Raw genomic sequence first — 26466 nt, forward strand, 5'->3', positions numbered from 1 at the left:
CGTGACAAGAAACAAGTAAAAAATAAAGAAAGACTGACTGCGACGAGTACACAAGAAGTGTTCAAAGGATTGCTAAAATATTTCAGGTCAATTTAATAATAAATTCATACAATATTTAAAAGCACGTGATTAGAATTTAAAATAGTTTAAAGAAATAAATTAAGTCCCGGGATGAAACAATGAGTAGCAGAATGCTTTTTAAGAATGAAGTGAAAACAGGGACAAAGGCACGGTAAGTGGAACCGAAATAGTATACGGTATACGGCAAACAATAAGTGAAATTATTCATCAAGAAATTCTGTAATTTTGGCACTTTCGGCAAACACGTCGGGAATTTCGGCCTCATCGGATCGCTCAATAATGCGATATCTCTCCGCTGCGGCCAGGCACTGAATTGCCACCTCTCTGGCCTTGGCTCGCGACTCATCCGGTAACTGGCCGAGGCCGCTCAGCAACTCCATAATGTCCGTCTGGAAGAGCTTCTTGGCAGTCTCCTCGCCGGAATTGATCATATTGAGTATTATGACAATGCCCCGATGCTGAACCGCAGGGCTGGGATTGGCTATCAGTGTGTGGAGTACGTCCAGCCAGCTGGTAACTGCGAATATTTTCTCACAACACTTCTCCGAAACGGAAGTGAGCATGGCCAAGGCCCCGGCACAGGCCATGGCTGTCTCCTCGTCCACATCCTCGCAGAGAAGGGCCAGGAATTTGACGCGATCGTTTTCGCCCTCGAACATCTTGACCACGTCCCCGGACATCACCAGATTGCAAATGCATTGAGCAGCTGCTCGCGTCAGAAATACATGATCTTCCATCAGGTAGAACTCGATCCTTGACAGTCCCTGCTCCTTGACGATGCGTTGGCGGACGCTTTCGTTCATGTTGGCCAAATTGGTGAGAGCCATCAGCGCCTCAAAGTTTTCCAGTGCCGTGCAGTCCTGATGCAGCAGATTCAACAACGGCCGAATGACATCGAGAGATCTTTGGCCGCTGAACGCTACCTCTGGGTTGATGGTTATACCGATTCTGGCGAGAGCCTGGCAGGCATGCCTCTTGCCCTTCTCTGTGCCCTCGAGGGCCATGCGCAGAAGCGCCTTGACGCCGCCATCCTGGACGACCTTTCCGCGCAGCTCCTGGAGTCCACAAACTGCATTCAGAACCCTGGCCATCAGCTCCTGCGAGTTGTGGCTCTCGGTTTTGGCCAGAGCACAGAGTGCGGTGGTGATGCCCTCGTTGGCCAGGATCGTGATACGCTTATTTATGAAGTCCACATCGTCCAGCTCGTGCTCCTCGGGTATGTGTTGCTTCGCGAACTTGGCCAGCTCCACCATTTCAGGGACCATTTCCTGCTTCTCGTACGCATTGCACAGATTGACGAAGGTGGTGACCACTCCGTACAGACAGGACTGGTCTCCACCGCGGGTCAGCTCCATCAGAGCGTGTATGGAGGCCTTGTCCTCGATCAGTTTCTCCTTGCATTCGGCATCGAGCGTGAGATAAGCCAGGCCATCGGCAGCCCAGCGTCGAATGTCCTTGTCCTTGCCGGGCTTGATCAGGAAACGGCGACAGGCTTCGGCCAGCTTGAGGGCTGCCCCATCGCCAAATGGCCGAATAGCCGCATCACCTCCACCGTAGCTGCCAAGCTTGCACAATCCCACAAGGGCGCGGACTCGGATGGCGTCATTTTTGGAGTGGTAGAGCCGCTTGAGTATGTCCACGCCATTCTCAGAAAGAGCCTTGGCCTTGTCCTTTTTGGAGGAGGCGGCTATCAGACACTCGCATGCCACACGCTGCTGCAGCTCATCATCTGTGGTGGCCATGGCCAAAATCATCTGCAGAATGCCTACGAAAAGATTAGGAATCAGTTAAGTTCAACAAACAATCCCCACCCTGAAGACTCACCCTCTCTGGCGATAATTTGGTTGCCAACATCCAGGGGGCCGCTCAGCAAAGCAGTTATAGTCACGATGACGCGCACCTTGGACTCCATGTCGGGCGACAGCAGCTTGTCTTTGATGAACTCGTCGATCTGTTCCACGAAGCGTAACTTGGCCTCGTCATAGTACATGTTCTCATAGACCCTGGCCAGACAGACCGACGCAATTGTAGAGGAGGACGAGGTTATCTCCATGGCACTCTCGTACTTATAGTCCTCCAACTCGGAGCACACCTCCAGGAGGCGGCACAGGCCGCGAATCTCCACCAGACGCTCGGCCCATTCTAGGGCCGCGTAGTGAATGTTTCTGGTGAGCAACTCTATGACGGCATCCCGAGCTGCGCCAGAAATTGTGCGATCCGTGATGCTGTATACCAGGCAGGTGAGCAGAGTATCGATCTCTCGATTGTTTTTCGAGCAGAGCTCCTTGTCCGGCTTGGAGTCCGCCTTGTTCTTCAGCCCGGAAAGGGCGTTGATGATGGTCTGAAGACAGTACTGGGCCGTGGCCACGCACTCCTCGTGCTTCTGGTCGAGGACACGCATAAACCAGGGCACACCCAGCTCCGTGAGCACTCCCTTGGTTCGCTCGACGCTGTTCTCGCAGAGGGCGGCCACCACGTACACCATATTTATGTAGATCTCCTGATCCTTCTCCACTTTGGCCAGAGTGGCTACCTTGGTCACACAGTGCTCTTTGTAGAGCAGCTCAGCGCCGGTGGACTCCTTGGCGAGAACCACCAGGTTGTTGGCAGCCGAGCGTCGCTTTTCCAGGGGCGAGGTCAGGTCGAAGGTGAGATCCATCATATTCTTAACCTTGGTCGAGAGTTTGGCATTGCGGGCCACTCGCTCCTGAACAATCACATGCAATCTCTGAAGAATTGGCTGCACCGTTTTGTTGCCCGGATCTGCCTTGAACAGAGCCGTGGCATCGCGGTACGCCTCCTCGTACTTCTCCAGCGATTCGTAGGCCTGGGCGCGCCTGAACAGAGCCTTTGGGTCGTTGGGAACCAACTTGAGTGACTCTGTGCAATCCTCGACGGCCTTCTCGAACTTTTCCAGCTTCAGGTAGGCAGCTGCGCGGTTCTTGTAGAACACCGGCAGTTCTTTGTGGGTGGCACCCAGCTTGATGGCGTTGCTGTAGTGCTTCACTGCCTCGTTCCACTGGGAACCCTTAAAAGCCTCGTTACCCTTGTCTTTGTGGCTGCCGGCCGAGGCTTCGTCGTTGCTGATGGTGTTTGTCATGGTTACACAATTTTCTGAATAAAAGGAGGATCTGATTGTACAGAAAATTTCTTTCCTATAGAGATGATCACTAGTGATTCACAATTTCTCGTACCTTCTGGCCTAAATTTCAATTTCAATAGCCAGAAACTTCTCGATCACTCACACTGCGAGGCACACACACAGATACAGACAGGCTAGAGGGAAAATCAAGCACGCTTTGAAGAAAATTTCAACCAAATGGTGCTTTGCTATGCGGCGTGTCTATATATAAATAAATTCAAAAAATCAAAAACCCAAAATAGTTGCAACAGTTTGACATTCGCCGTAAGCCGGCTACACAGCTGTTTGACAGTCAGCTTGGGGCGCAGACAGCCATCGAGATTTCAAATTCAATCAGCTGATTTGTGTTGCATTATTTCTGTGATATAACAAACGAGAAAAGCATATAAACAAAAGCTTAAAGCCATGTTTCAGCATGGCCCACTATTATGGCGACAACTCTCACGCAATCTCCACACATCCTTCAGCTCATTACAACTGAACTACTACGATGCCCTCGGCATTGGAAAGAAGTGCACTCAAAATGAAATCAAGGCCGCCTATTACAAGCTATCGATGCTCTATCATCCGGATAGGAATCAGGGGAGCGACAGCGCAGCCAAGAAGTTTCGCGACATCAATCAGGCCTACGAGGTCCTGGGTAACTACCGTTTGCGTCGACTTTACGATAAGGGCATTGTTCATACAGCCGGAGCACAATATGCCCAGGATATACACGATGCGCCCGAGCCCGTGGAGGATGACCCTGAGACAAAATTCTACAAGTCCCGCTTTCAGAAGTCCAAAGTAGCCGACTCCGAGGGCCGGACGCCCATCTACGATTTCGACGAATGGTCAAGAAATCACTACGGAAAGTCGTTCGATCGCCGCCAGGCAGCACAGGCTAAGTACAATCGCTTAAAGACCCAAAAGGAGACTAGCAAAGCCTCCACCCAGACGGATGTTGTAATGCTGGCCTTCATTTTTGCCGGCGTCGCCGTTTACCTTATGTTTCTCTCTGAGAGTTCCTACGATACTCCAAAGCAAAAAGCCCAAGAGCGGCACCGGCAGGAATTGGAGGGGCTACCAACCACCTCTACCGCGGGGGAGAAACCATAGTAATACTCTCTAGTCCACAGTGTACATACCGCTAAGCTTAAATGTTGAAATAAATATGCAAATTGTATATAAGACTCGCATGAGCTGGTTCTCTTTAATCAAAATCGTCCAGTGCGTTTGCGTGCCGTGTATTTTGTGTCCGGACGGGTCTCCAAGCCCTGGCGACGTCTCCGCTCCTTCTTGGCCAATATCCAGTCTCGTGATTTCTTCGGAGCCTTGCCGCGCGCCTCGCGACAGGCATCGCGCTTCTTTATGTAGTTTACACGACGCTCCTCCTCCGGTGAGGCACCTGCAACAGGCGAAGCTCAAAGCGTGTTTCTTTTTTGTTGCATGCCAGATACTTACCCAACGCCTTCGGCAGCTCCGCCGCTCCACCCGTCATCAGTACCAAGTAGTATTTCTTAGCCTTGGCAGAATTTGGATAGTCCACAACCAATCCGCCATAGAAGCCGGCCTTCATGGCCTGTGATGTGACCATTTCAATCTGATCGGAATTCTCCGGATAAAACTGAAAAACGGCTCGGGCCGTACGCGTGAGGCAGGAGAAGAGTGTTCTAAAGAACTTGTGCAAACGTTTGTGTGGATTGTGGTAGGATTTGTCGGCATTGCACAGCCACTGGAGAGCCGAAATTGAGATGGCGCCATCGAAAGTACCCGGCTTAAAGGGCATTCCCTCGCCCATGTCACCCAATATAACATCACCGGCCACCTCCCTCTCGACGGCAATGTCTAGCATTGACTTGGATATGTCTATACCGATCCACATGTGATCGCTGTCCTCCAGGACGCTGCCCGACAGACCAGAGCCACAGCCAATGTCCAGAATCAAGCGGGATTCATCGTCGTCGGGAAAAGCCAGCAGTTCCAGTGCACGCTCGGCCATTTCAACTTGAATTTCAATGATGCGAGTGCTGCAGTAATCCGAAATGAATTAATATTATTCTTTCTGCAATCAACGCAAGCCACTTACTTTGTTGAATACTTCTTTGCCTCATTGTCGTTGTAGAACTTTAAGAGGGAGAAAAACGTTAGCGGCTGATTTGATTGCCTTTTAGTTGCTCACAATTTCTGGCGGTGCTGAGTGCTCAGGTCTTCTGGCCATTATGGATTCCGTTCAATGTTATTTTCTTATATAAAAACAATATCAGACCAAACAAAATTAATACACGTGCTATAAATCGACTAAACTAAACAGCTGGTCGTTGACAATCACAGGGATGCGCCGACATGTGTGCACTTATCGCTATCGGTTTAACTATCAATTGTACACACAAACGCACATATCAGTATCAGTGCGTAGTGAAGTGAGTTTTCATAGAAAATTGTGGAAAATTCAATTTCTCATTTAAGTTGTGTGCGTAAATATGTGATAAGCGGAAAACGAGTGACACGTGCAGGCACCTCAAGTGAAACGGTGAGTTGTGCAGTCCAAATTTTACAAATTTCCTGCGATGACAGCACTTGTGTGAAGCTGTGGGTGTGTGGGAGTTGTCGTCTGCAACAGATAGCGGCACCAATATAAATATATTATTATCTGTGTGTGTAATTTCTGACGCTTTAACCAATACTTATGACTAGCGCTAATGCTAATTAGCTGCAGGTGGAAATGAAAAAATTCTGGAAAAGCCATGGTTTGTAGTTGGTGTGTATTCCTAGTACATGTTGTGTGTGTGTGTGTGCGTGTGTGGGTAAATAGTTTCAAGCTGCGCTGTCCGTTAGGCGGTGCTCAAGAAGACTAGTGACACAATTTGCAATCGAAACCCGTTATAGTGACCCGGTTTACCTTGTTCCGTTTTGTTGCTGCCTCAAAAAAAGCGAAAACTTTTCTATGCTCATGGGAACAACAATCTTCAGATATAAACAACAACAACAGGTTAATGTTTAGCTTCTCTGGCAGGTAGAATATACTCACTCTGTTTCGCTCTCCTCTCTCTCTATTTTGGTTCTCTCTGATTTGGCAAGAAGCTTTCTTGCAAGGATGCTTTTTTTGACACTCGATCAATCACTCTCAAACTTTCGCAGTGCAAAAAAAACTGCATTCAAGACTCGAAACCTGCATTTCTTTCGATTTAATTTATTTTATACCTTTTTCAAACAAATAAAACAAAAAACCAATTTCAGGTTTATTTTCGGGTCGCTTGTGTGTGTGTGTGTGTTTTTTTTTTTTTGCATATTTATGAGGCAGGCACCTTTCTTGGAAAACAGGTTCTTATATTTTTTGGCAACGGAACATCTTTCACTCTTTTCCAAGAACAACTCTCCAAGACGCGACGGTTACAAAATTTACGCAACAAGCGGCAAACGCGGTCGCTGGCCTCTGGGCCCAACAAGTTTGCCAAAAAAGAAACCCCGAGAGCATCCATTTTGGAAACCAGATACAGATACCGAGATCCAGGGGGAACTACTCATCGATGCTCGCTGGCTGCTGGGAAGCAGTTTTAGTTGTTCGCCCAAAGCTCCCCCGATCAAAACGTTCCCGGTTAAACGTTCGAAGATACTTACTCCAGTAAAATGCGTAGTTGTTTAAGACCGAAGGTTTTGCTGGCGCTACTGCTGGGATTGCTCTTGAGCCCGGCGGAGCCTGCCAATCTGTTGACCAGCTACCTGCCCGCATCCATGCAGGCGCTGGCCTACTACATCGACCTGCTGCAGTACGAGCCGCTTTCCAGCACCACCATTGAGCCGCCATTCAACGCAAATGGCTCTGACATGGACTCGAATGGCGGTGGTTCGACGACACCATTGCCTCCCGCGCCCGCGCTTACGCCCATCAAGCCCAAAACCACAACCAGACGTCCAGCAGGCTCGGGTTCGGGCTCTGGCTGGTGGCAACCGCCCAGTTGGTGGGAGACACCGCAACGAACTTCGACCACGGAGCGCCCCACCTCGGCCCCCACGCCTCCCCACAGGCCGGCTCTGTTTGCACCCGCCCCAGAGCCGGCGCTCGAGGGTCATGCCCTTTTCAATGAAATCGGAGACGATGCGGACTTTGACAAGCTGCCCCTTTCGCTGATACGCGACATCCAGAGCGAGATACGGCACGATGACTTCACAAACGATGTCGAATCGCTGGACAATTTTCTGCGCCTGTACGACGACAACTACGGGCGGGCGGCCTTTGACTTTGAGTCCGCCATGGACCGCTGGAGCACCGCTTCGACGGCGGGCAAAAAGCGAGTGCCGCCCACCAAGCCCTACGTGGACTTTTTGCTGGTCTACGACCTGCTCAAGCGAGACGCGAAGGCAGCCAATCTCAACAAGTACGAGGGCTACTCCGAGGACCTCCTCGAGCAGCTTTCCGAGCTGTCCACTGCCTCGGCGGCCAGGCAACTGCACACCATGTTCCAGAGAATGCTGGATCGCGGGGACATCCAGCGCAGTGATGTGGTGGCTCGTGTCCAGGGCATTGTCAAAGATCTGGGCAACCCCAATAGTGCCACTTCCAAGGCGTTGTCCTTTATACCCAGCATGCAGTTCTTACCCTAAACCTAAGCCTAACTAAGCCATAATAAAGTCGAGGAACCTATTAGCCTCTCCTATACGTATACCTATCCCTACTCCACACCCTTGCCCAATCTCCCTTTAATTGGTAGAAAGTGGCATTCCAATCGGGATTGTCCAGGCGGCATCTTCGTACATAACATATTGAACCCAGGTTGATGGGTTAGGTGCTAAGTACTTCGTAAAGTATTTGCACAAGTTACTCCATACAAAAATGCATGCTTCAGGCTTTACTGTGCAATCAAAAATCACCAATTATACTAAACAAGTTGTATAATTTCCTCTGTGGGAACTGCAGGTCTCGGTTTAGTAGAAGCTTTTATACCCTGCACTTTTATACCCTTTTTTCACTTGGGTATTTCTATTGTGATCGTACAGATATATGGGAGGAAAAAGTCGATGGTTTTCGTGGGTTGAGAAAGAAGCACACGTAGCGTTCTTCGATTGAAGAATGTCAGACAAGATAAAGTGAAAGTGAGAAAAGTTAGTACATATATGCTTTACTCTGTATCTGTCGATCTGCTGGCAGCGCAGCAGCAATGAAACGATAAAGTCATACGCTGAAATTACAAGGTGCGACAGTGATCTTCAGGTACAGCAAGCCATTGTATCGACACGAATACAAAATTCTATGAAAGTGAAAATTTAGAAAAATACAAGTCACAAAATCGCAGGTTTTTGAATTTTTGAAAAAGATGTTGGGTGTACAATTCAGGCCTACAATCTAATATTTGCCTAGTGAGAGTACATTAGAAATGCGTGAAACTCACGAGGTAAATTTGAAAAATATATTCAAATATAATTCTGTACAGACCGCAGAGTTAATGATATCGGGCGAAAAGGCCTTTGATAAATGGATTCGGAGTTCTTGGCGTTCCAGTGTATCCGACGAGCTCGCACGACAGTGCTCTTGACGTGGCACAGAGGCGAAAAAGTGTATTAGGGGCTTGCGGGTTACTCTAGCCATCCATAGTATTATTTTTAAATTAATATGTACATATATTGTAATATAATAAACATGATTATTTGTTTACAGCGGGATTTAAGGAAAGATTTTCTTTAGAAGACGCTGATTACGCTCAAAAATTCTTTCTGTACGCCCAGGACAGAGTGTCGAAAGGGCAAAAACAAATTAAATTGAATTCACTAATCTAATTCATTTATTCATTGTACTTTAAAAATTAAAATTTCGGCTCGCAAAAGGATCGCAAACTATATTGCAAAAGTCTCGCAAAAGATATCATAAAAGGCTCGCAAAAGATCCGTTTTTGAGCTATCGAAAATGAAACTTTCACTGCCACAAACTGAGCGACTAGTGTTATTTTTTTATCGTTTTCAGATCTTAATTCGATAGTTTTACACGGCTGAGTTTCGCGTAACTCTCGTTTGCGATATCGTTAACGAAGTTTTTGTCCACTGGGGAATTGTAGTGGAACCGGACCACATTAGGTCTTTCGTTTGATAATCGTTATCGTCATTAACGATTAATCGTTATTTTCATTTTGTTGCTGTCTCTGCCGCTGCACTCTCCATCAGCTGCTCGGCGGGCTGCTGCTCTCTTTCTCCCTTCCATTTGGCTGTCACGCTCTTAATGGGTGGTGGGTTGGTTTTTTGCAAGCGCTGCTTTGGCCGCGCTCTCCCAATTTCATTTCATTTGCCGTTTGGCTGCGCGTAGCACCGCAGTACCGCCACGCTCCCGAATTATCTCATTTATTCTGTTTGCCGTTTTCCGTTTGCTGTTTTTATTCCATTAAACGTCAAGTGATTCAAAAATCCCATTCGGGGAAAGGAAGTGAAAAAATACACAGCCTTTATGGCTAGCCATTCGATTTGAAGGTTGAAGATTGCGTTTGTTCAGTGTGCGATGGGACAAAGTTATTGATTTGTGAGAAAGTTGCAACCTGCAAGCGAACAGGCGAGACAGGACAAGGCAGCAACAACATATTGGCCCAGCCAAAGAAAGTTTTCTTTTCTTTCGTTCGTTCGGCGGCTGTAATGCTTTGAGGAATTGCCGGAATGGAAAACCTTAACTTTGCACGCACGCCGCAATTTCTGCGCAAAGTTATCAACGAGGCGCGCAGGTAAAAGAAAAACAACAATATCAAACACCAAACAGAGAGGTGGGAGGGAGGACGGTTGGCAAAAGTCAAGCAACCCACCACCAAGAAATCACCACCCACCCGCCAGCCGCCACACCACACCACGAACCAACACAAACCACCACACACCACAGAATGTTATAGAGAGACACCCTGTACCCCGTAGATGGACATGTCGTCTAGCCTGTCTATGTGGTTTGTTATGGTCTGGTCTGGTCTGCTCTTGTATGTTGCACCTTACAGGTTTTACTTGTTTTCCTTTAAGGCCTGCGCCCCCTTCTTGGGGACAGTGGGGGCTGCAGCAGCAGCAGCAGCAGCCCAGTAGCGTCTTATGTAACTTTAGCCTGCAGACGTAAATTGTTGGCGGTTTGGGGTCCTCCTAAGCCAGGCCTCTGCATTCACTGCTGTACCCCTTCTGTGCGTGCACACGAGCCACTTGAGGAGACCGCAAACAAAAGCAAAAGAAAACAAAGACGGAAGGCAGTAAACCAAACCAATTCTCCTTGGGCTAACCAAATATCTGGATACCCTTAGGAATCCAATTTCATAGATTAATTTCTCAGATAAATTACATATTTGTTTAGAACGGTATTTTTGTTATCATTTTATATATAGCTGCAAAAGAGAATACTCGAGAAAAGCACAAGAACAACACACATTGCGTGTGCATGACTCGATACATTAATGCTCGACTCGAGACGCACAAGCGAATGCTCATAAATTTGAAAGGCCTATCCAAATGCATTCACTGTAGGGTATTCTATACAGAATGGTGCACTGTGCCCCTTTCCTCTCAACCATCCATACCCCCACCTCACCCCTAGTATCCTTTCCATTGTCTTTCTTTGTGCCACAGCACATACCCGTTACCCATAGCCGGCGGATATCATTTCGTATATGTACAAGCAATGACGGGGCCCTCCGACAGCTCCTCCTCGTTTCGTTTTTTCGAAGAAAAGTCTTTGTTTCGTATTAATAATTTGGCTCCTCTTGACTTTGTCCCCATCTATGTCAATGGGCTGTGCGCTATCGAGTCCAAGGCGACAGCTCTTTCCCGTGCTTATCGGAAAGCTGAATGGAAATATGTGTGGGTGGGTGATGCCCCATTTTACACCCTAGCTGGGGGCGAGGGGCAGGGGCGTGGACTTGCTTCTGGCTATGGTGCAGCTTCCGTTGGAGCGTGCCAAGTGGTGTTACACCGATATGTATAACAAATATATTTGAATATTTCTTTGGCAGACGTACTCATACTCGTGCATATGGGAGTCGTCATTCCCATCCTCATATACGTACATATATAGACCGAGTGATGCATGCTTTTCCACACAATCCGGTGGCAGGCAGCATCTCTTCTTCCTTTCACTTTCTATTCGCTCCGTAAAACACTGCTGATACCCTGTACTTGTAAGGCGTTTCGTTGTCTGTGTACTGTGTTTCTCTTTACAATCATTACAAAGGTGAAACATACATATTTATTTAAACATTTGTGTTCAAAGTTATGCAGAAGGCGATCTATTTTATGAAAATCCATGAGAATCGAACTCTTATTTTAAATTCGGAAATAAATGTTTTAAAATACTCGTGTCCTGCCCGATTATAATTAAACTCTGCATCTTTTTTTATTTCTGAAATGAAAACAAGTTTTTCTGATAGACTGATAAGCTTTTCCAATCTATAGATCAAATAATGATCAACGAGAAACTCATATTTTTCGACTTTTCTTGAATTTATTCTTCAATTTTGAATTTGAACGCCTCAGGTATCAGAAACGGTAAACTTAGGCTGCAAAATTTCTTGAAAACTATTTTTAAAACACTCGGGTTAAGAATAACCATGCTCCATTATAAATTGTCTGATGCCAAAGTCTATCAGTTTCACAGGCTCTTGTATAGTACACATGTTCTTGAATGAAATGGTTCATATTTGGTTCCGTGAGTCATATTCGAGTTTGTCAATCAGCTCTAGTGGGACAGAGGTTGAATCAAATTGTTTTCCACGAGGGCAAATTCGAGGGCAATGGGTTTCCCATAGTACTATAGGATGGTACAACATCTGTTTGTTATGATGACCTAATTGTTTGGACAAATAGTGAGATACAAAACTAGTCTTTCGGGGGAATTTTAAAGAAGAAACTATAAAGTTTGATAGATCAATAGTGCATATGTTGATCGATATAGCAGCTGCTTGATAATCGTTGGAGCAGAAATAATTGTGGGTTCAAGGTCAAACATCCATAGTCATTCGCGCATCATCCATGTGTTTATGAATTAATTAACGAAACATTCCACAATTCATTTATTTTGCTTGTGTGTGCTTCTCCGCGTTCTTTGCAGATCGTTTATACACACCGCCCCATCCGCTCGGGGACAGCATCCAGAGGAGGCGTCAACAGAGCCACCACACGACGAAATGGAACTCGCCCACACACTGACCCTCAACGAGGAGGCCATGAAGCAGCTGCCGGAGCCGAAGCGGCCGGTGTTCGAGCTGGAGTGGCTGCGGTACCTGGAGAAGTCGCTGCCCCATGTGGCCAAGCACGAGATCAAGGCCAACCAGAAGAAGCTGGTCCAGCAGCTGTCCGAGCGCATCCAGGGTGCCCCCGGTCCGCCCATGCGGAAGCTGATAGCCAGCGCCCTGGCCACCCTCTTCTCGGTGGGCGACACCTTCATGCTCTTCGACACGGTGAATGCATGCAATGATATCCTGAAGAACAAGGATGATTCGCCCAGCTATCTGCCCACCAAGCTGTAAGATATATCAGGCCCAATCCTAGATCCAATAATATTCCGATACTATTCCCTTCCGCAGCGCTGCCATTTGCGTCTTGGGCTCCATGTACGAGAAGCTCGGCAGGATGATGGGCAGAACCTATGAGGACACTGTCCAGATACTCATACGCACCCTGAAGAACGCCGAGTCGCAAGCACGGATCGAGATCATGCACACCCTGGAGAAGGTCAGCGCCGGCATGGGCACGGCCATTGCCAACGTGCACAAGGACATCTACAAGGCGGCCAAGCACTGCCTGCTCGACCGAGTAATGGCCGTGCGAGTGGCCGCCGCCCGCTGCATACTCAAGATGATATACAGTGCCCCGTTCCTGTACCAGACGGAGCTTGAGAGCCTGGGAACGCTCTGCTTCCGCGCCTTTGATGGCAGCAACTACGAGGTGCGCTGCGCTGTGGCCCAGCTGCTGGGCACGCTCCTGGCCTACACTCAGCAGCTGGCGGAGGCGGCCCTAAACAAGAAGGCCAATCAGACGGTTGTCCTGCAGGCGGGCAAGGGAGCCACGCAGCGGCTGGTGTCGCTGGACGAGGCGCTGGGCATACTGATGTCGGGATTTCTGCGGGGCGGAGCCTCCTTCCTCAAGGGAACCGGGGAGATCATCAAGGGCAGCTCCGGAGTGAATCGGGAGGTGCGTGTGGGCGTCACCCATGCGTACGTGGTGTTTGTCCAATTCATGGGCAGCGTCTGGCTGGAGCGCCAGTTGAGCGTGTTCCTGGCCCACGTCCTGGATCTGGTGGCCAATCCGAAGGCCGCCTGCTCGCACGTGGACGCCGTCTACTCGCGCAAGTGTATCAACTTCATTCTGCGCTCAACGATCGGCAAGATGCTGGGGGAGAAGGCCCAGACCGCCGCCTGCAAGGAGCTCATCCACCTGGTGGCGAAGCAGATGAACTCGATCGACTTCAATCCAGAGAACGCCAAGGACTCCAACCAAGAGACCCTCTTCAGCCAGCACCTGCTCGTGTGCGCCCTCCAGGAGCTGAGCTCCCTGTTCATCTGCCTGGGCACTACGGCCCAGAACCTGCTCGGAGACCAGTCCCTGCAGACCATCGACGCCACGTGCGCGGTGCTGGTCCATCCGTGCGCCGCCGCTCGACTGGCGGCCGCCTGGTGCCTACGCTGCTGCTGCGTGGCCGTGCCCAGCCAGATAACGCCGCTCGTCGACCGCTTCATCGAAGCTATCGAGCAGATGCGCTCCTCACCGGAGGCCATCGCCGGCTATAGCTGCGCCCTGGCGGCCATTTTGGGCAGCGTGCGCTACTCCCCGCTGGGCATACCCCACACCAAGGGCAAGGTGGTGTTCAACTGCGCCGAGGAGCTGCTGCGCTCCGCCTCCCAGAATAGCCGCATGTCGCTGCACCGCACCCAGGCCGGCTGGCTGTTGATCGGGGCTATCATGACTCTGGGATCGCCGGTGGTCAAGGGTCTGCTGCCACGCATGCTGCTCCTGTGGCGCAACTCCTTCCCGCGCTCCAACAAGGAGCTCGAGTCGGAGAAGGCCCGCGGGGACGCCTTCACCTGGCAGGTGACGCTCGAGGGACGTGCGGGTGCCCTCTCTGTGATGCACAGCTTCCTGCTCAATTGTCCGGAACTGGTCAGCGAGGACATCACCCGACGGCTACTCACTCCAATCGAGAGTGCGCTGGCCATGCTGGTCAAGTGAGTACATATCCAGATCTATATCTCTCCTGCCTTCAACCTCTTTGTTATGTGCGAATGGTTATGATGATGTTTCGCCTTGCAGTTTGGCCACTGTCCTCAAGAGCTATGGCACCCAATTGAAGGCTCCGGCGGCCATGGTGCGCCTACGTCTCTTCGAGACGCTGACTCTGCTGCCGCCCAATGCTTTGGAGGCCTCCTACACGCATCTCCTCCGCATGCTCGTCTCGGAGTTTACGCTCTCGGACAACGCGGCCAACACCACCAACTCGCTGCTGCGCACGCTCTGCCACGGCGATGACTCCATTATTCTCGGCACCTGGCTCCAGGAGACCAACCATCGTACCATCGAGGATCAGGTGGGTTGTCTAGCCGGTCGGAAAGAAAGACTCTTCCGGGATGTCTGTAGGGCTATTTTACTGTGTGTCCTGTGTTTGTGGTGTGCTAACAAATCTCTATCCTTTGAATCCTTTCTCCCCCACCCTCTCTCTACTCTGTGTAATTATGCATTCCCAAAGATGGAGCCCAATCGCAAAGTAGATGGCGAGCATGTAAGTGAATTGCAGCGGCTCAATCGCTTATGCTTTGCTTTCCTTATGATTTCTTCTCAGAATCTGAGTTCTGTTCAGTTCCGTTTTCTATTTTTGTTTTCGTTTAAGTTTTTCTTTTGCATGAACACATAGGAATCTACTCCTCAATGCTTATCTAACCCTTCTATTGGGCTTTTTGCTGGCTGCTTTTTCTAATGTTTAAATTCAGTTGAATACACATAGATATTTACATATATATACAGTTTATTGTGGAGGCCAAACATGAGATCTTATACTGTAGAGTTATCTAGATATACGTAACATGTTTATTGAACCAGGAGCGTTTTCCTTATTAGCATTTATTCAAGGAAACGGATTAGGCCAGAAATATTTCTCCCATGAGCACTGGGCATAAGCGAGACTTTAATTTGGTGAGTCTTAAAATGACAGTCATGATATGGGAGGGTGAAACATTGAGCGTAGAACTGTCTGTTATTCGAGTGTCATTCGAGTATTTCTTTTTTAACATAGGTCAAATTCAAACAGAGTCCAATCTGTCCGTTAGCCGTGAAGATGTTTATCTGAACCGCCGCCTGGCAGCTGTAGGCTTAATGCTTGAATTCTTGGTTCTAGGAACTAAAGCATGGTGTCCAATCTTTTCCAGTTTGTTTCTGATTCAATATTGGATTTATTGAGGCCCGATCCCTTTATTGATGCGAGGGACTCTCTTTTTGTTATGTACAGCTCTTCAATGACTTGGGATCGTCATGGATTGTATTGTGGTTGAGAAAGTGGCTCACTACCGTGTTTGCGAAATCTCTGTTGTATCTGTATCTCGGTTATACCTCCTATCATTATTTATATTTCGGATCAATCCATCTGCCTCGCCGGTAAGCGTGGCTTTAAGAAGCCACATCTTCCGTACCGTGGGCACAGTTGTTTTATGAATCAAACCTGAAAACAGATCATGGAACTGTGATCATTTTAGTATTTCCCCATCAAACTTTGGAATACTGGTGCGTGGAAGCTGCCGTCATCATGGCTTGACGTTTCTAGTCTTGCGAATGCTCTTTACACCGCCTTTTCCAGTCGTATCCTCCTCTTACTGGGTGCTCATACTCCTCACGAATGCTGAAGTAAACAAATCACTTGAAGTGCGTCCTCCCGCCTCTGAAAACTGTTTCAGATTGCTTTTTATGGAAGGCAATTTGCTGTAAGCCTCCGTTGGCTGGTGGCTCAGCTGATTCTCTGACGTTCGACTGACGTTCCACACGATTGCCTGAATTCTGCATAAGCTTTTAATTGAAGATCGCCACGTAGAGGCGGCTGCCAGGCTGTTTTATTCGCTGTGCAGCTGGATGCGCTCCAAAATGCAACCGATGTTGGTCAAAAGAGTAATATTGCAGATGGAGGGATTTGTGGTGTTCTCCAGTCTATGGAAGGCACGTACAACAACTTAATTTGATCGCCTCGATGGTAATCGACTTGGAGGCTTGCTCTTGGCTGATTATGTGTGAGATTGTCCGAGGTGGTGGTACTTACTGGTAGGAGATGCTACCGTAGGTGTCTGGCCTGGTGCCAACTTGTATAGAAGCTGTCTTGAATCCTTTCACTGTCGCTTGGTTGACAGTTTAAAAAGATTACCAAGGTCGGGGTCACCAAATGTTATTATGTGTGTGTATGTTTTTCTATGTGGGTTGTGGCCACATGGCCACATGGCCACGCCATGAAGGACCTACGGTGCACAAAGAGGGTCAGAAGAACCGACGACAGCCTTTGATGATTGCGATGGAAGATGAGTGAGATGCAGTTGATGATACCATGATATTGTTGTCTGGTTTGCTATTGGGCATTTGTGATTGACAGCAATTGCACCAGTGTTCTTTGCACTCCGAGGAGCGATTACTTTTGACTCAGCTAAAGAACGAAAGAACGTTGCAGCCTATGCTGCTTCCGTGTGAGGGCATATTTAAGAATGTATCGGTACAGCGGGCAGGGGGCAGGAATTACTCAGAGTTCTAGATTTAATAGTACGAGCAATGCACATAGATATTTGAATATCTAGTAGAGCAGAATACAGAATGGTTAAGCTTCAGTGCTTCACTGATTGGGAGTCGAGTCGAGGGTACTGTTCTCTAACAGAGCAGAACAGAATGACATTGATACGCTGTACAAATCACCCATAAGCGAACGGAATCCTTCGTTTTCATTGATTGTTCCTAGAGCCAATCGTTTTTCAGTATTATTATTCTTTTGCTTCGAATATAGTTTGCATTACCACAAATATATTCTGTGGCACATGCACATTCGCATGCGTATATTTTATTCAGCCATGCTCCGGTTATCGCAAATCGCATCAGCGGTTGCAAACATTAATAAATATAAATTGTTGAAAACCAGAGCATGGCTGATTGCTCTGTTAAATTACTCACTACTCACTCGTTCTGGAAGGAAACACTTCGACTAATGACCCACTTTCTACTCCATTAGCTGCAGCCCAATAGTGCGGCTGGTTCGGGGGCACTGGAGCACGATCCCTGCTGCCTGTACCGCCCCAGTTGGTACGCCCATGGAAACGGCAGCGGCAGCAGCAGCGGCTCAGCCACGACGTCTGGAACTGGGAACTCCGGAGGCAGCAGCTCTGGAAACCTACAGCTGATCAACAAGACCCAGCAGTGTCCCGGTCCCCTGCCGCTGGGCGTGGCTGTGATCGACATGTCCGTGACGTTGTACGGCACCATCTTCCCGAAGGTGGCCAACAAGCATCGGCTGCAGATGCTGGAGCACTTTGGCGAGTGCATCAAGCAGGCGAAGAGCAGCCGCCAGGAGGCGGTCCAGATGAACATCTTCACGGCGCTGCTGTGCGCGCTAAAGAATCTGACGGACAGCAAGACGAGCCTGGGCCAGGAGGATGTGCGGAGGAGTGCAACAGGTCTAATCGTGGCCTCGCTGACCAGTGCCAACTCCACGATACGCTGCGCGGGAGGCGAGGCTCTGGGAAGGCTGGCTCAGGTCGTGGGCGACTCGCACTTCACCGCCGAACTGGCGCAGAACAGCTTTGACAAGCTCAAGTCGGCCAGGGATGTGGTTACACGCACGGGACACTCGCACGCCCTCGGTTGCCTGCACCGGTATGTGGGCGGCATGGGCTCCTCTCAGCACCTGAGCACCAGCGTGTCCATCCTGCTGGCCCTAGCCCAGGACAGCGCCTCGCCGGTGGTGCAAGTTTGGTCGCTGTACGCCCTGGCTCAGATCGCCGACTCCGGCGGTCCCATGTTCCGGGGCTATGTGGAGGCGGCGCTCACGATGTCCCTCAAATTGCTGCTCAGCGTCCCGCATGCTCATGTGGATGTGCATCAGTGTGTGGGTCGCGTGGTCAATGCCCTAATCACCACCGTAGGACCGGAGCTGCAGGGAAGCGCTGCTGGAGTCAGTGCCATGCGCGGCTCCTTCCTGTGCTCAGCCGCCCTTCTGCAGGCGCACGCGGACCCCCTGGTTCAAGCCGAGGCAATCGGGTGTCTGCAGCAGCTGCATCTGTTCGCCTGCAAGTCCCTGCAGCTGGACTCGCTGGTCCCGACGCTGGTCAAGATGCTCGCCAGCAACTACTTTATCCTGCGCAAGGCGGCAGTCTCATGCCTGCGCCAGCTGGCGCACCGCGAGGCGAAGGAAGTGTGCGAGCTGGCGCTCACCATAAGCCCGGAGCAGTGTCCGGACCTAGTGCTAACCGAGTACGGACTCCCCGGGCTGCTCTTCTCGATGCTGGACACCGAAACGGATGCCGAAATGCTGAAGAACATACACGACACCTTGACCTCCATGCTGCAGATGCTGGCGGCAGACAATCTCAGCTCCTGGCTGAGTCTCTGCAAGAATGTGCTCACGGTGGCCGTGGAGGGCGGCCTGGCCGAGGACAGTCCCCCCACTGGGGCGGATCACGCGAACAAGGATCACACGTCGGGGCAGGAGGAGGACGACGACGAGGAGGAGGAGTATGCCGACGATGTGACCGAGTACAGGGCGGAGGAGAACACCTCCACCCATCCGGCAGTACAGCCCCGCTGGCCGACCCGCGTCTTTGCCTCCCACTGCGTCCGGAGGATCATCTCCAGCTGCGAAGCCTCCAGTCCCATGCACTTCGACCTGCTCCAGGCCAAAGAGCAGCAGATGATCAAGTCCCGAGGCGACTACCTAATCCTCCATTTGGCGGAGCTCATCCGCATGTCCTTTATGGCGGCCACCTCCGACTCAGACCAGCTGCGGCTGGAGGGACTGCGCACCCTCCAGGAGATCATCGATCGCTTCGCCAACGTCCCAGAGCCCGAGTTTCCCGGCCACCTGCTGCTCGAGCAGTTCCAGGCGCAAGTGGGGGCCGCCCTGCGTCCCGCTTTTGCCCCAGACACGCCCTCCCACGTGACGGCTGCCGCCTGTGAGGTGTGCTCCGCGTGGATCGGCTCGGGAGTGGCGCGTGACATCAGCGACCTGAGACGCGTCCACCAGCTGCTCGTGAGCTCCCTCAGCAAGCTGTACACGAAGACGAACAGCACCCAGCTGTACAACGAGTCCATGGCCACGCTGGAGAAGCTGAGCATCCTCAAGGCTTGGGCCGAGGTCTATATTGTGGCCATGATGGGCAACGGCAAGGCGCCGGCCTCCCTCCTCTCGCTGCAGTCGCAGCAGACCGCCGCCGTCCAGTCCCTGACCGCCGTGGAGGCGGATGTGGACCAAGACCCCACACCCGACAGCAGGGGCGAGAGTCTGCTGGGACTGGTGCAGCCGGAGCTGCATAATCTGTCCACGCACTGGCTGAACGCCATGAAGGACCACGCTCTGCTGCTGCTGCCGGCCGAGTTCCAGTCGCAGCTGCCGCACGATGGCGGCGCCTTCTACACCACGGATACCATAAACTCCTCGAAGCCGCATTACATGACCAGCTGGCCTCCGCTGCTGTACGCCTCGGCCCTGTGGCTGCGGGACGAGGGCTTCGCCCGACACCAAGAAACAGCCGCCAGCTCATCGGCGGAGTCCAACAACAACCACATAACGCACGGCTCCCTTTCGGCGGACCGATTCCACATGATATTCGGCATCTGTATGGAGGCCCTGTGCAGCATGCGCAGCTCGGAGAAGCCCAAAAACATCGTCAGCTGCCTGCGATCCCTGCACAGCATCTTCGACTCGAAGTGGGCGCGCCAGCAGCTGATCAAGGATCGAGCCCTGACCATCGAACTGTGTCACGTGCTGCACCGACAGATCCTGACGCGCGACGAGCTGTTGGTCCAGCTGCTGTGCGTGGAGATCCTCAAGCAGACCATCCAGGCGGCGCGCGAGGATCTCGACAACAGGCGCGACGACAACGCCAATGCCGAAGACAGCCTGCAGCTGGGCGAGGACAACTCCATGCAGCCCGGCAGCTCGCACGTGTACGCCGTGCTGGAGGTGTGCCTCTGCCTGTTCGTTCGCCAGATACCGAGTATGAACCCAACCAAGCAGAGCGGCTCGGGCCTCCAGCTGGACTACGCCTACGCCAAGTTCCACTCCACCGCCTCCTTCTTCTCCGTCCTGAGCGACGACAGTGGTCTGCTGGTGGCCAGTGGGCTGCAGTGCGTCGAACAGCTGTTGGACCTCTGCACGCCACGCGGAGCCCTCACCATTCTGCCCACCATCCTGTACATGACCACTAGCATCATCAAGGAAATAGCCAACAAGTCCGCCATAGACAGCAGCATCCTGGCCAACACCAGCGCCGTGCAGGCGGCCCTTCAGTGCCTGCGCTCGGTCTGCGTGCATCGGTGGTCGCGGCAGGCGGACACCGCCGAGGACTGGCAGCAGCTGCTGCAGAGCGCCTTGGCTACCGTCATAGATCTCACCAAGACGGCTGGCGACAACGAGGAGCGCAGAGTGGATGAGGTCACTATGCTGCTAGCCATCGCCGTCTTCATTCTCCATACCCCAGCCTCCGTGGTGGCCGCGCCCTCGCTGCAGTATCCTTGCATCAACCACTTCCGGCAGTGCCTGCAGTCGGAGCACCTGTCGGTCAAACTGAAGTGCATCGAGACCACGCGCTCCATTTTCGCCAGTGCCGAGCTGAAGACGGCCACCCCCTACATCCACGCCCTGGCCCCACGCATCATCGAGTCCCTGTACGCGGAGTCCAGCAAGACGCCAGCCAGCGAACTGGAGCTGCAGGTCACCCTGGAGAGCATTGTCACCGTGGAGCAGCTGATCGATCTGGCTGAGCCACAGCACCGTAAGTGCTCATGTTTAAGGCGATTACTGATCGCTCTCTCGAGTTGTCTTTCCATTCGGGGTATTCCTGTTCATCAAGTCTGTACTCATGGAGCCTTATTCTGGGATTGATAATTTCTCTTCTGCCTATAAATAGCATTATTTTCCATTTTTTCCGCTACTTTCTGTGTCCATGAAACACATGCCATATGGGGGTTTCTTGCGACATAAACTTCTGTATCCCTTAGTCGAATGCGTGTGCACGCATACATTCCTATCGACAGTCGTAGGCTGTCGAGAGAGTGGCCGAGCTCGAGTAATACCTTCTGGCTTTCCAACCAAATCCTAAATATCCTAAAGAAATCGTGTACCATAGAAATGTATGGGCGTTACTCATCTTGTGGTCAAGCGGTAGCAAAAGTTTCGCCAAACCCAGTAACACAGCAACGAGAAATTAAGCTAGAATATTAGATTATAGTAGATAGGAAATCAATTCAATATCGATATCAATAGCTGTCAATAGAAACCATTAAATGGAACAGGGAAGAAAAGATCGCAAACCTTGAGAACAGATGAAAAGATTCTTCCGATTGACGGAGAAGAGGCCTCTTCGCTTCACACAAGCCTATTTCGATAGAAAGAGCTTTATTCTCAGAAAAATGTAGTTTTCCTGATTCCATACATTGTTCGGTATTTTAGTCAAACTATAGATATTTCCCATTTGTAGGGTGTGCAGAGATACACTTGTACTCGTACATAAAAAAACATATTTCGATTTTGGTTTCGCTAGACCTCATTTTATTATTTTTTAACGGGAATACCCTCTACATAGTCTATAGCTTGTTTTTCAATGCGAATCGCGGAAACCCCTTTCCCTCCCCCTCTAGTTGACACTCCACCTTGTCCATCCCATCGGCATATCCCATCAACATTTGCATTTGCCGTTAAGCCGCGGCGCCTTGTTCTCTCTCTCTCTGTCTCTCTATCTCTTTCTTTGAATGCAGCCGACAAAAACAATAATATAACAGCACATTTGCGAGACAAGAACAAGAAATTCGACTATTACATATTTGCTCTTTTCTCTTCGTCTCCGTCTTCTCTTTTTAATCAATTCACAAACCATCTAAAACACACACGAAATTAAACCAAATTAAAACCGTTAGGAAACATGAACTTGCTACAAGGTAAATGAAAGAGCACGATCAAAAGAATGCACATGTTTCATGCCACATCCACCCCACAGTGCGTTTCCGAACAGAAAGACAGTTGGAGACTTTAAGATAACTGGAATACGAGGAGATCTACAACACAGATCCCATCCTAAATCCCATGTCCGTACATCCAGTCTGCGATCTGTTATCGATCGAACACATATTTGAGACCCAGAACTACATATATAACCAACTATACAAATCGAGTGGAAGTGGACTCGTCTCGGCGCTTATGCGGAAACCCATACCAACTGTCTTTTGGCTCGGAAACACATTGTACTACTACTCTATTGCACAGTTATTGTTATTGCACAAACCCATAGAATAGTTGATGTGGAACGTATAGTTTAGTTGTAGATGCTGTACACAGACGGAATCACGCTTTAATTGTTGCATGTTTGATGGTCGTATACTTATATTGTGGACAGCTGGCACCCAATGGGGTCGCACTTGTTGCATAGAACAGATGTTCAGTGTCCTCTGCAAGCACTGAAACAGTATTAATCAACATTCTCTACCATGTTCACAGACATACAAATGCTGACGTTGCTGGTGCCTGTACTGATTGGTTTCCTGGCCGATCCCAGCCGCCTTCGAACCTTGGCCAAATACCAGCGGCAGCTGCACGAGCAGGCCCTGCAGTGGCTGCTCAAGATTGGGCCGAAATACCCGCAGGAGTTCAAGGCACTGATGGGTCAGACACCGGAGCTGCGCCAGAAACTGGAGGCAGCCATACGCAGTCAGCAGCAGTCAATTAACATTGCCCAGAAGGCAACGGAAGCCCAGAGGAACGGTCTGCTGGCCAAGCCACAGAAGCCGACCATCAAGCTGAAGACGGACTTTAGCAACTTCCAATGAACACGAATACGAATCGTCATCTGTTAAAGCTGCTAATGCAATGCTTCTTTGTGCTCTATTAGATCTACTTACAGTCTGCTACAAAAAATGCTTTGCAGTGCAAATTATGAACATTCGCACATCGCTCGGGGGGCGTTCCATTCTCCCTGGAGGTGTGCCTTTGTTTTTCCTTTGCCTAAAATGTACTCGTACTATAAACATACAGACACACACTCAAACACGCGATGAAAGTACCTACAACTTTATAAATTATATTTGTTAGCTATTATAATGAGTAATATACGATGCGATATAAAGTAAACAATAAACTTATAAAGGCAAGAAGTCCTCCTCCTCCTTGAAGCTCATCCCCTCATCTTCGCTGAGGGGCTCCAATTTCGGTTTCTTCCTCTGTGGCTCAGCCAATCGGTTGACATGTGCCATTTGCTTGACTGCAATTTGTCTGCTCAGTTCCTCCTGCGTCGGTCGTGCCCCGGATTCAATGCAGTTGGCCAAAGGTCTTGGCAAGGCCATCAGGTGAGAGGGCAGCTCATTGAAGAGATGCGTTTCAAGTCGGCTCAGCAGAATGGTGCGATAAAACAGGGCTCGCAGACGGTGCCGGAATTGCTGGATGTGCGGCGATGACTCGTCGTAGGCTGGCGACTCAGCGGGGGAGAGCTTTCCACTGTCGCCGGATAATATGCAAATGGCACGGAATCCCATCATCGTTGACCAGTTGGGGGGCAGGAGTAGCGAGTCCTGGGATGGCTTTTTGTCCTTCTTTTTTTTTGGCAGCGTCTTGAGCAATTGGTTGTAGGAAGCACACAATTGCAGGGGCATTGAAACGCTCTGAATGGGCTTCAAGTTCTTGGCCTCTGGTGGCTTGTAGTTTAACGCCTCGATCACATATGCGAGATTCAAGGCATCCTTGGGTATCGAAAAGTGTTCCGACGACGGTGATGCCCTCAGTTGAAGATCGTAGCTATACTTGAAGTACTCATAGAACTGCACATCTATTTCGCTGGCCCCGACTTTTATTTTAGAGCTCCTTCTCTCCCCTGCTCTCGGTGGACGCGTTTGATGCTTCGACGGATCGATGGAGTCAGGATCCTGCTGCCACACTTCCAGACACTCCGCCCAATTGTCAGCCGTGACGATATTGTTTTTATTTTTAAAACACCTTCGGCGCGGAAAGTCTGCGACCGTGGCCGAAGGATGCTGCTCTAGGAAGCGTTTTATTACCAAGAAACGCGTCCTGCAACTGGTCCTAGTGTGATTTCCAAGATGCGCAGCACAGTTCACCCACTGAGCGGCCCCGTGCTCCGTGACAAAATCCATCAGTTTGGTGTCGTCCAGCACCGACCATGGGTCGGTCTTGGTGCGTTGGGCGAGGTTATTGTGGTATCGGGTACGGAGCTGTGCCAGCGAACGGTTGGGAAACAGAGTGCGGGGAAAGCTATTGAACTTACCATTGTACTCCTCCACGGCAGCAAAGAGCATTATGTCCTCCGTCGTGGTGAAGGGTGCTGCAATTGAAATAAGCCGAAAATGTTTAGTTGGAGGAACGTTGGGGGAGAAAGCCCATTCCATTCCACACTGCTCACCATGGCTGATGCTTGGATGCAGCGTATACGTATAGCGTCCGATCAGAGTGGACTTGGACCTGCCGGGAAAGTGTTCCGACACCCGCTGCCAATTGGTCTGGCCATTCACAGTATTCATTTCGACAAGACGCTTTAGTGTCTCATTGTCCTTCTCGGTCCATCGAACACTGGACGATGGCTCCAGGTGGTGACGGCACGCCACCAGGACACGCACGAAACACTGATAGTCCGATCGCCGATCCAACGCCGATGCTATCTTCTCCCAGTTCTGCATGTGATTCGCTTTGGCCGCCGCCACCAGAGCTGCGTCCTCCGACGCACTCCAGTCCTCGCGGCTCAGCTGCGGATGTAGATAAACGCGCCACATTGCCTCTGAGCTGTAGGTAGAATGACGGAACTCCAGGTCCAGAGTACTGATCTGGGTCCAGTCGATGCTAAAGCTGCTGTCGGCGTTGGCCAGCAGACTGGCCAGAGAGCGAACATGTCGCTCGATGGGCTTTCGCTTGAGAGAGTTTGGAGCCTTTTCACAGGCGGCATGGTCCAGCAGCTGTAGTAGGTCAGTGGGTCAGTAGGGTCAGTAGTGGGTCAAAAATGCGGCTCGTTCGGCCAAAGACTCACCTGTTGCTTGATGCCCATAATCAAATTCTTCTTGTCCAAAATAGTCCACACGTGTTTGGAGCGCATATCGAAGTCCGAGGGAAACATCTCTGTGTGACTACGCGCCTCGTAGTCCTCGTTATTCGGACAACTGCGTCCATCAATATCTCGAAAATACAAATTTCCCTTGAAGTGGAAGGTGGCTCCACGGCGGATCGCTCCACATATTCCATACATTTCAGTGCTTCCCTTATTAAGCCTGCTGTTACATTGGGTGCGCGGCTTTAGGCGGCGGATTAAAATCTCCTCGTTCCGTGCATATCGAGCCCGGACAGATTTCAGCAACGCTAGAACCTTTGCGCGTACTTGGTGCAGGCGTCGCTGCAGCTCATGGTTGAGCAGCAGGGCATTGGTGTCGCTCGGCTCTGAGGTGGCTATTAGCAGCGATGTGATCTCTGCCAGCAGTTGATTGGGGTTCAAACTAAGCAGGTTCTCGACATCCATCGCGCACGCATCGCTCGTTTTGTTTATATTGCAAATTGTGAAATAGTGATGGCCCAAAGACCAACTATCGAATTATGATGAGCAGGATCTGTGTTTGGTAAAAACCCAGTGCTGTCAACTGTTTAGACCAAAAAGAGCTGTTTTTGTTGCAAATTTGAAACACATGGCTAAATTTACAACTAAACAGTTCATTTTTTGTCAGAATCGGACCTATAGCTTATTATCGGACTTATCCATTGTACCAAATGTATTTAGGCATTGCCTGCGCAACACGTATCTGTAAATAATTTAAATCTAAAATTATTGAGCGACATATATAATTTATTCCATTATTAAATGGCCATCCTATTCCTGACCTTGGATTTACCTATGTTGACCTGGGGTAAAACGTTAAAACTTCAGCCCAAGACGGCCAATAGCTATATTACCATATGCAAAAGAAAATTAGCAATCGAACTTGAAAAATAGACAAAAACTAGCTATAATAGCTGATTTGGTAACACTGGATATGAGTCACAACCATCGATACATATCGGAACATATCTATTGAAACAAGGAGCGGCAGAAGTTCAAATTTGAATAAAGTCTATT

General features: G+C 50.0%; 6 protein-coding genes across 11 annotated transcripts; 3 read left to right on the forward strand and 3 right to left on the reverse strand.

Annotated features, from left to right (window-relative positions):
• Positions 1-69: 69 nt before the first annotated feature.
• LOC108154653 (protein unc-45 homolog B) lies at positions 70-3368 on the reverse strand. The gene is made up of 3 exons (XM_017284990.2): positions 3276-3368; positions 1906-3195; positions 70-1846 (listed from the first exon to the last, which is right to left on the reverse strand). Exons 2-3 carry the CDS (start codon positions 3179-3181, stop codon positions 282-284), a joined length of 2841 nt encoding a protein of 946 aa, XP_017140479.1. The 5' UTR covers positions 3182-3195; positions 3276-3368; the 3' UTR covers positions 70-281.
• A 158-nt stretch (positions 3369-3526) lies between these two features.
• On the forward strand, positions 3527-4401 carry LOC108154661 (dnaJ homolog subfamily C member 30, mitochondrial). Its single transcript, XM_017284997.2, has one exon. The coding sequence runs from the start codon at positions 3629-3631 to the stop codon at positions 4319-4321; it is 693 nt and encodes a 230-aa protein (XP_017140486.1). The 5' UTR covers positions 3527-3628; the 3' UTR covers positions 4322-4401.
• Positions 4384-5524, reverse strand: LOC108154660 (probable 18S rRNA (guanine-N(7))-methyltransferase). Its single transcript, XM_017284996.2, has 4 exons — positions 5385-5524; positions 5292-5329; positions 4667-5232; positions 4384-4610 (listed from the first exon to the last, which is right to left on the reverse strand). The coding sequence occupies exons 1-4, from the start codon at positions 5421-5423 to the stop codon at positions 4420-4422; spliced, it is 834 nt and encodes a 277-aa protein (XP_017140485.1). The 5' UTR covers positions 5424-5524; the 3' UTR covers positions 4384-4419.
• A 66-nt stretch (positions 5525-5590) lies between these two features.
• Positions 5591-23512, forward strand: LOC108154651 (HEAT repeat-containing protein 5B). Of its 5 annotated transcripts, none has more exons than XM_033388501.1 (8): positions 5591-5735; positions 12255-12668; positions 12730-14367; positions 14453-14726; positions 14886-14918; positions 17388-21144; positions 22286-22306; positions 22863-23512. In XM_033388501.1, exons 2-8 carry the CDS (start codon positions 12331-12333, stop codon positions 23189-23191), a joined length of 6390 nt encoding a protein of 2129 aa, XP_033244392.1. In that variant the 5' UTR covers positions 5591-5735; positions 12255-12330; the 3' UTR covers positions 23192-23512. The 5 variants fall into 5 exon arrangements, with proteins under 5 accessions (XP_033244392.1, XP_033244390.1, XP_033244391.1 ...); XM_033388499.1 differs by lacking the exon at positions 5591-5735 and adding an exon at positions 9484-9903; XM_033388500.1 differs by lacking the exons at positions 5591-5735; positions 14886-14918 and adding an exon at positions 9484-9903.
• LOC108154657 lies at positions 6593-7870 on the forward strand. Its single transcript, XM_017284994.2, has one exon. The coding sequence runs from the start codon at positions 6833-6835 to the stop codon at positions 7805-7807; it is 975 nt and encodes a 324-aa protein (XP_017140483.1). The 5' UTR covers positions 6593-6832; the 3' UTR covers positions 7808-7870.
• LOC108154654 (snRNA-activating protein complex subunit 4) lies at positions 23423-25940 on the reverse strand. Of its 2 annotated transcripts, XM_033388505.1 has the most exons (4): positions 25393-25940; positions 24775-25321; positions 24640-24696; positions 24461-24586 (listed from the first exon to the last, which is right to left on the reverse strand). In XM_033388505.1, the coding sequence occupies exons 1-4, from the start codon at positions 25873-25875 to the stop codon at positions 24564-24566; spliced, it is 1110 nt and encodes a 369-aa protein (XP_033244396.1). In that variant the 5' UTR covers positions 25876-25940; the 3' UTR covers positions 24461-24563. The 2 variants fall into 2 exon arrangements, with proteins under 2 accessions (XP_017140480.1, XP_033244396.1); XM_017284991.2 differs by having other exon boundaries at positions 23423-24696; positions 25393-25935.
• Positions 25941-26466: the final 526 nt, after the last annotated feature.

The sequence above is a fragment of the Drosophila miranda genome, chromosome 2 (assembly GCF_003369915.1).
Source record: "Drosophila miranda strain MSH22 chromosome 2, D.miranda_PacBio2.1, whole genome shotgun sequence".
Classification (NCBI taxonomy): Eukaryota; Metazoa; Arthropoda; class Insecta; order Diptera; family Drosophilidae; genus Drosophila; species Drosophila miranda.

What these genes read in the sequence shown, in the direction of transcription:
- LOC108154653 (XM_017284990.2), bottom strand. Translation starts at nt 3,181, where the DNA reads ATGACAAACACCATCAGCAACGACGAAGCCTCGGCCGGCAGCCACAAA. An exon ending in CCAAATTATCGCCAGAGAGG is followed by an intron (nt 1,847 to 1,905) that starts GTGAGTCTTCAG and finishes ATCTTTTCGTAG; the next exon opens with GCATTCTGCAGATGATTTTG.
- LOC108154661 (XM_017284997.2), top strand. Translation starts at nt 3,629, where the DNA reads ATGTTTCAGCATGGCCCACTATTATGGCGACAACTCTCACGCAATCTC.
- LOC108154660 (XM_017284996.2), bottom strand. Translation starts at nt 5,423, where the DNA reads ATGGCCAGAAGACCTGAGCACTCAGCACCGCCAGAAATT. An exon ending in ACTCAGCACCGCCAGAAATT is followed by an intron (nt 5,330 to 5,384) that starts GTGAGCAACTAA and finishes TCCCTCTTAAAG; the next exon opens with TTCTACAACGACAATGAGGC. An exon ending in GGAGCTGCCGAAGGCGTTGG is followed by an intron (nt 4,611 to 4,666) that starts GTAAGTATCTGG and finishes CGCCTGTTGCAG; the next exon opens with GTGCCTCACCGGAGGAGGAG.
- LOC108154657 (XM_017284994.2), top strand. Translation starts at nt 6,833, where the DNA reads ATGCGTAGTTGTTTAAGACCGAAGGTTTTGCTGGCGCTACTGCTGGGA.
- LOC108154651 (XM_033388499.1), top strand. Translation starts at nt 9,839, where the DNA reads ATGGAAAACCTTAACTTTGCACGCACGCCGCAATTTCTGCGCAAAGTT. An exon ending in ATCGTACCATCGAGGATCAG is followed by an intron (nt 14,727 to 14,885) that starts GTGGGTTGTCTA and finishes GCATTCCCAAAG; the next exon opens with ATGGAGCCCAATCGCAAAGT. An exon ending in AAACATGAACTTGCTACAAG is followed by an intron (nt 22,307 to 22,862) that starts GTAAATGAAAGA and finishes CCATGTTCACAG; the next exon opens with ACATACAAATGCTGACGTTG.
- LOC108154654 (XM_017284991.2), bottom strand. Translation starts at nt 25,875, where the DNA reads ATGGATGTCGAGAACCTGCTTAGTTTGAACCCCAATCAACTGCTGGCA. An exon ending in TTATGGGCATCAAGCAACAG is followed by an intron (nt 25,322 to 25,392) that starts GTGAGTCTTTGG and finishes GACCTACTACAG; the next exon opens with CTGCTGGACCATGCCGCCTG. An exon ending in GCATCCAAGCATCAGCCATG is followed by an intron (nt 24,697 to 24,774) that starts GTGAGCAGTGTG and finishes TTTCAATTGCAG; the next exon opens with CACCCTTCACCACGACGGAG.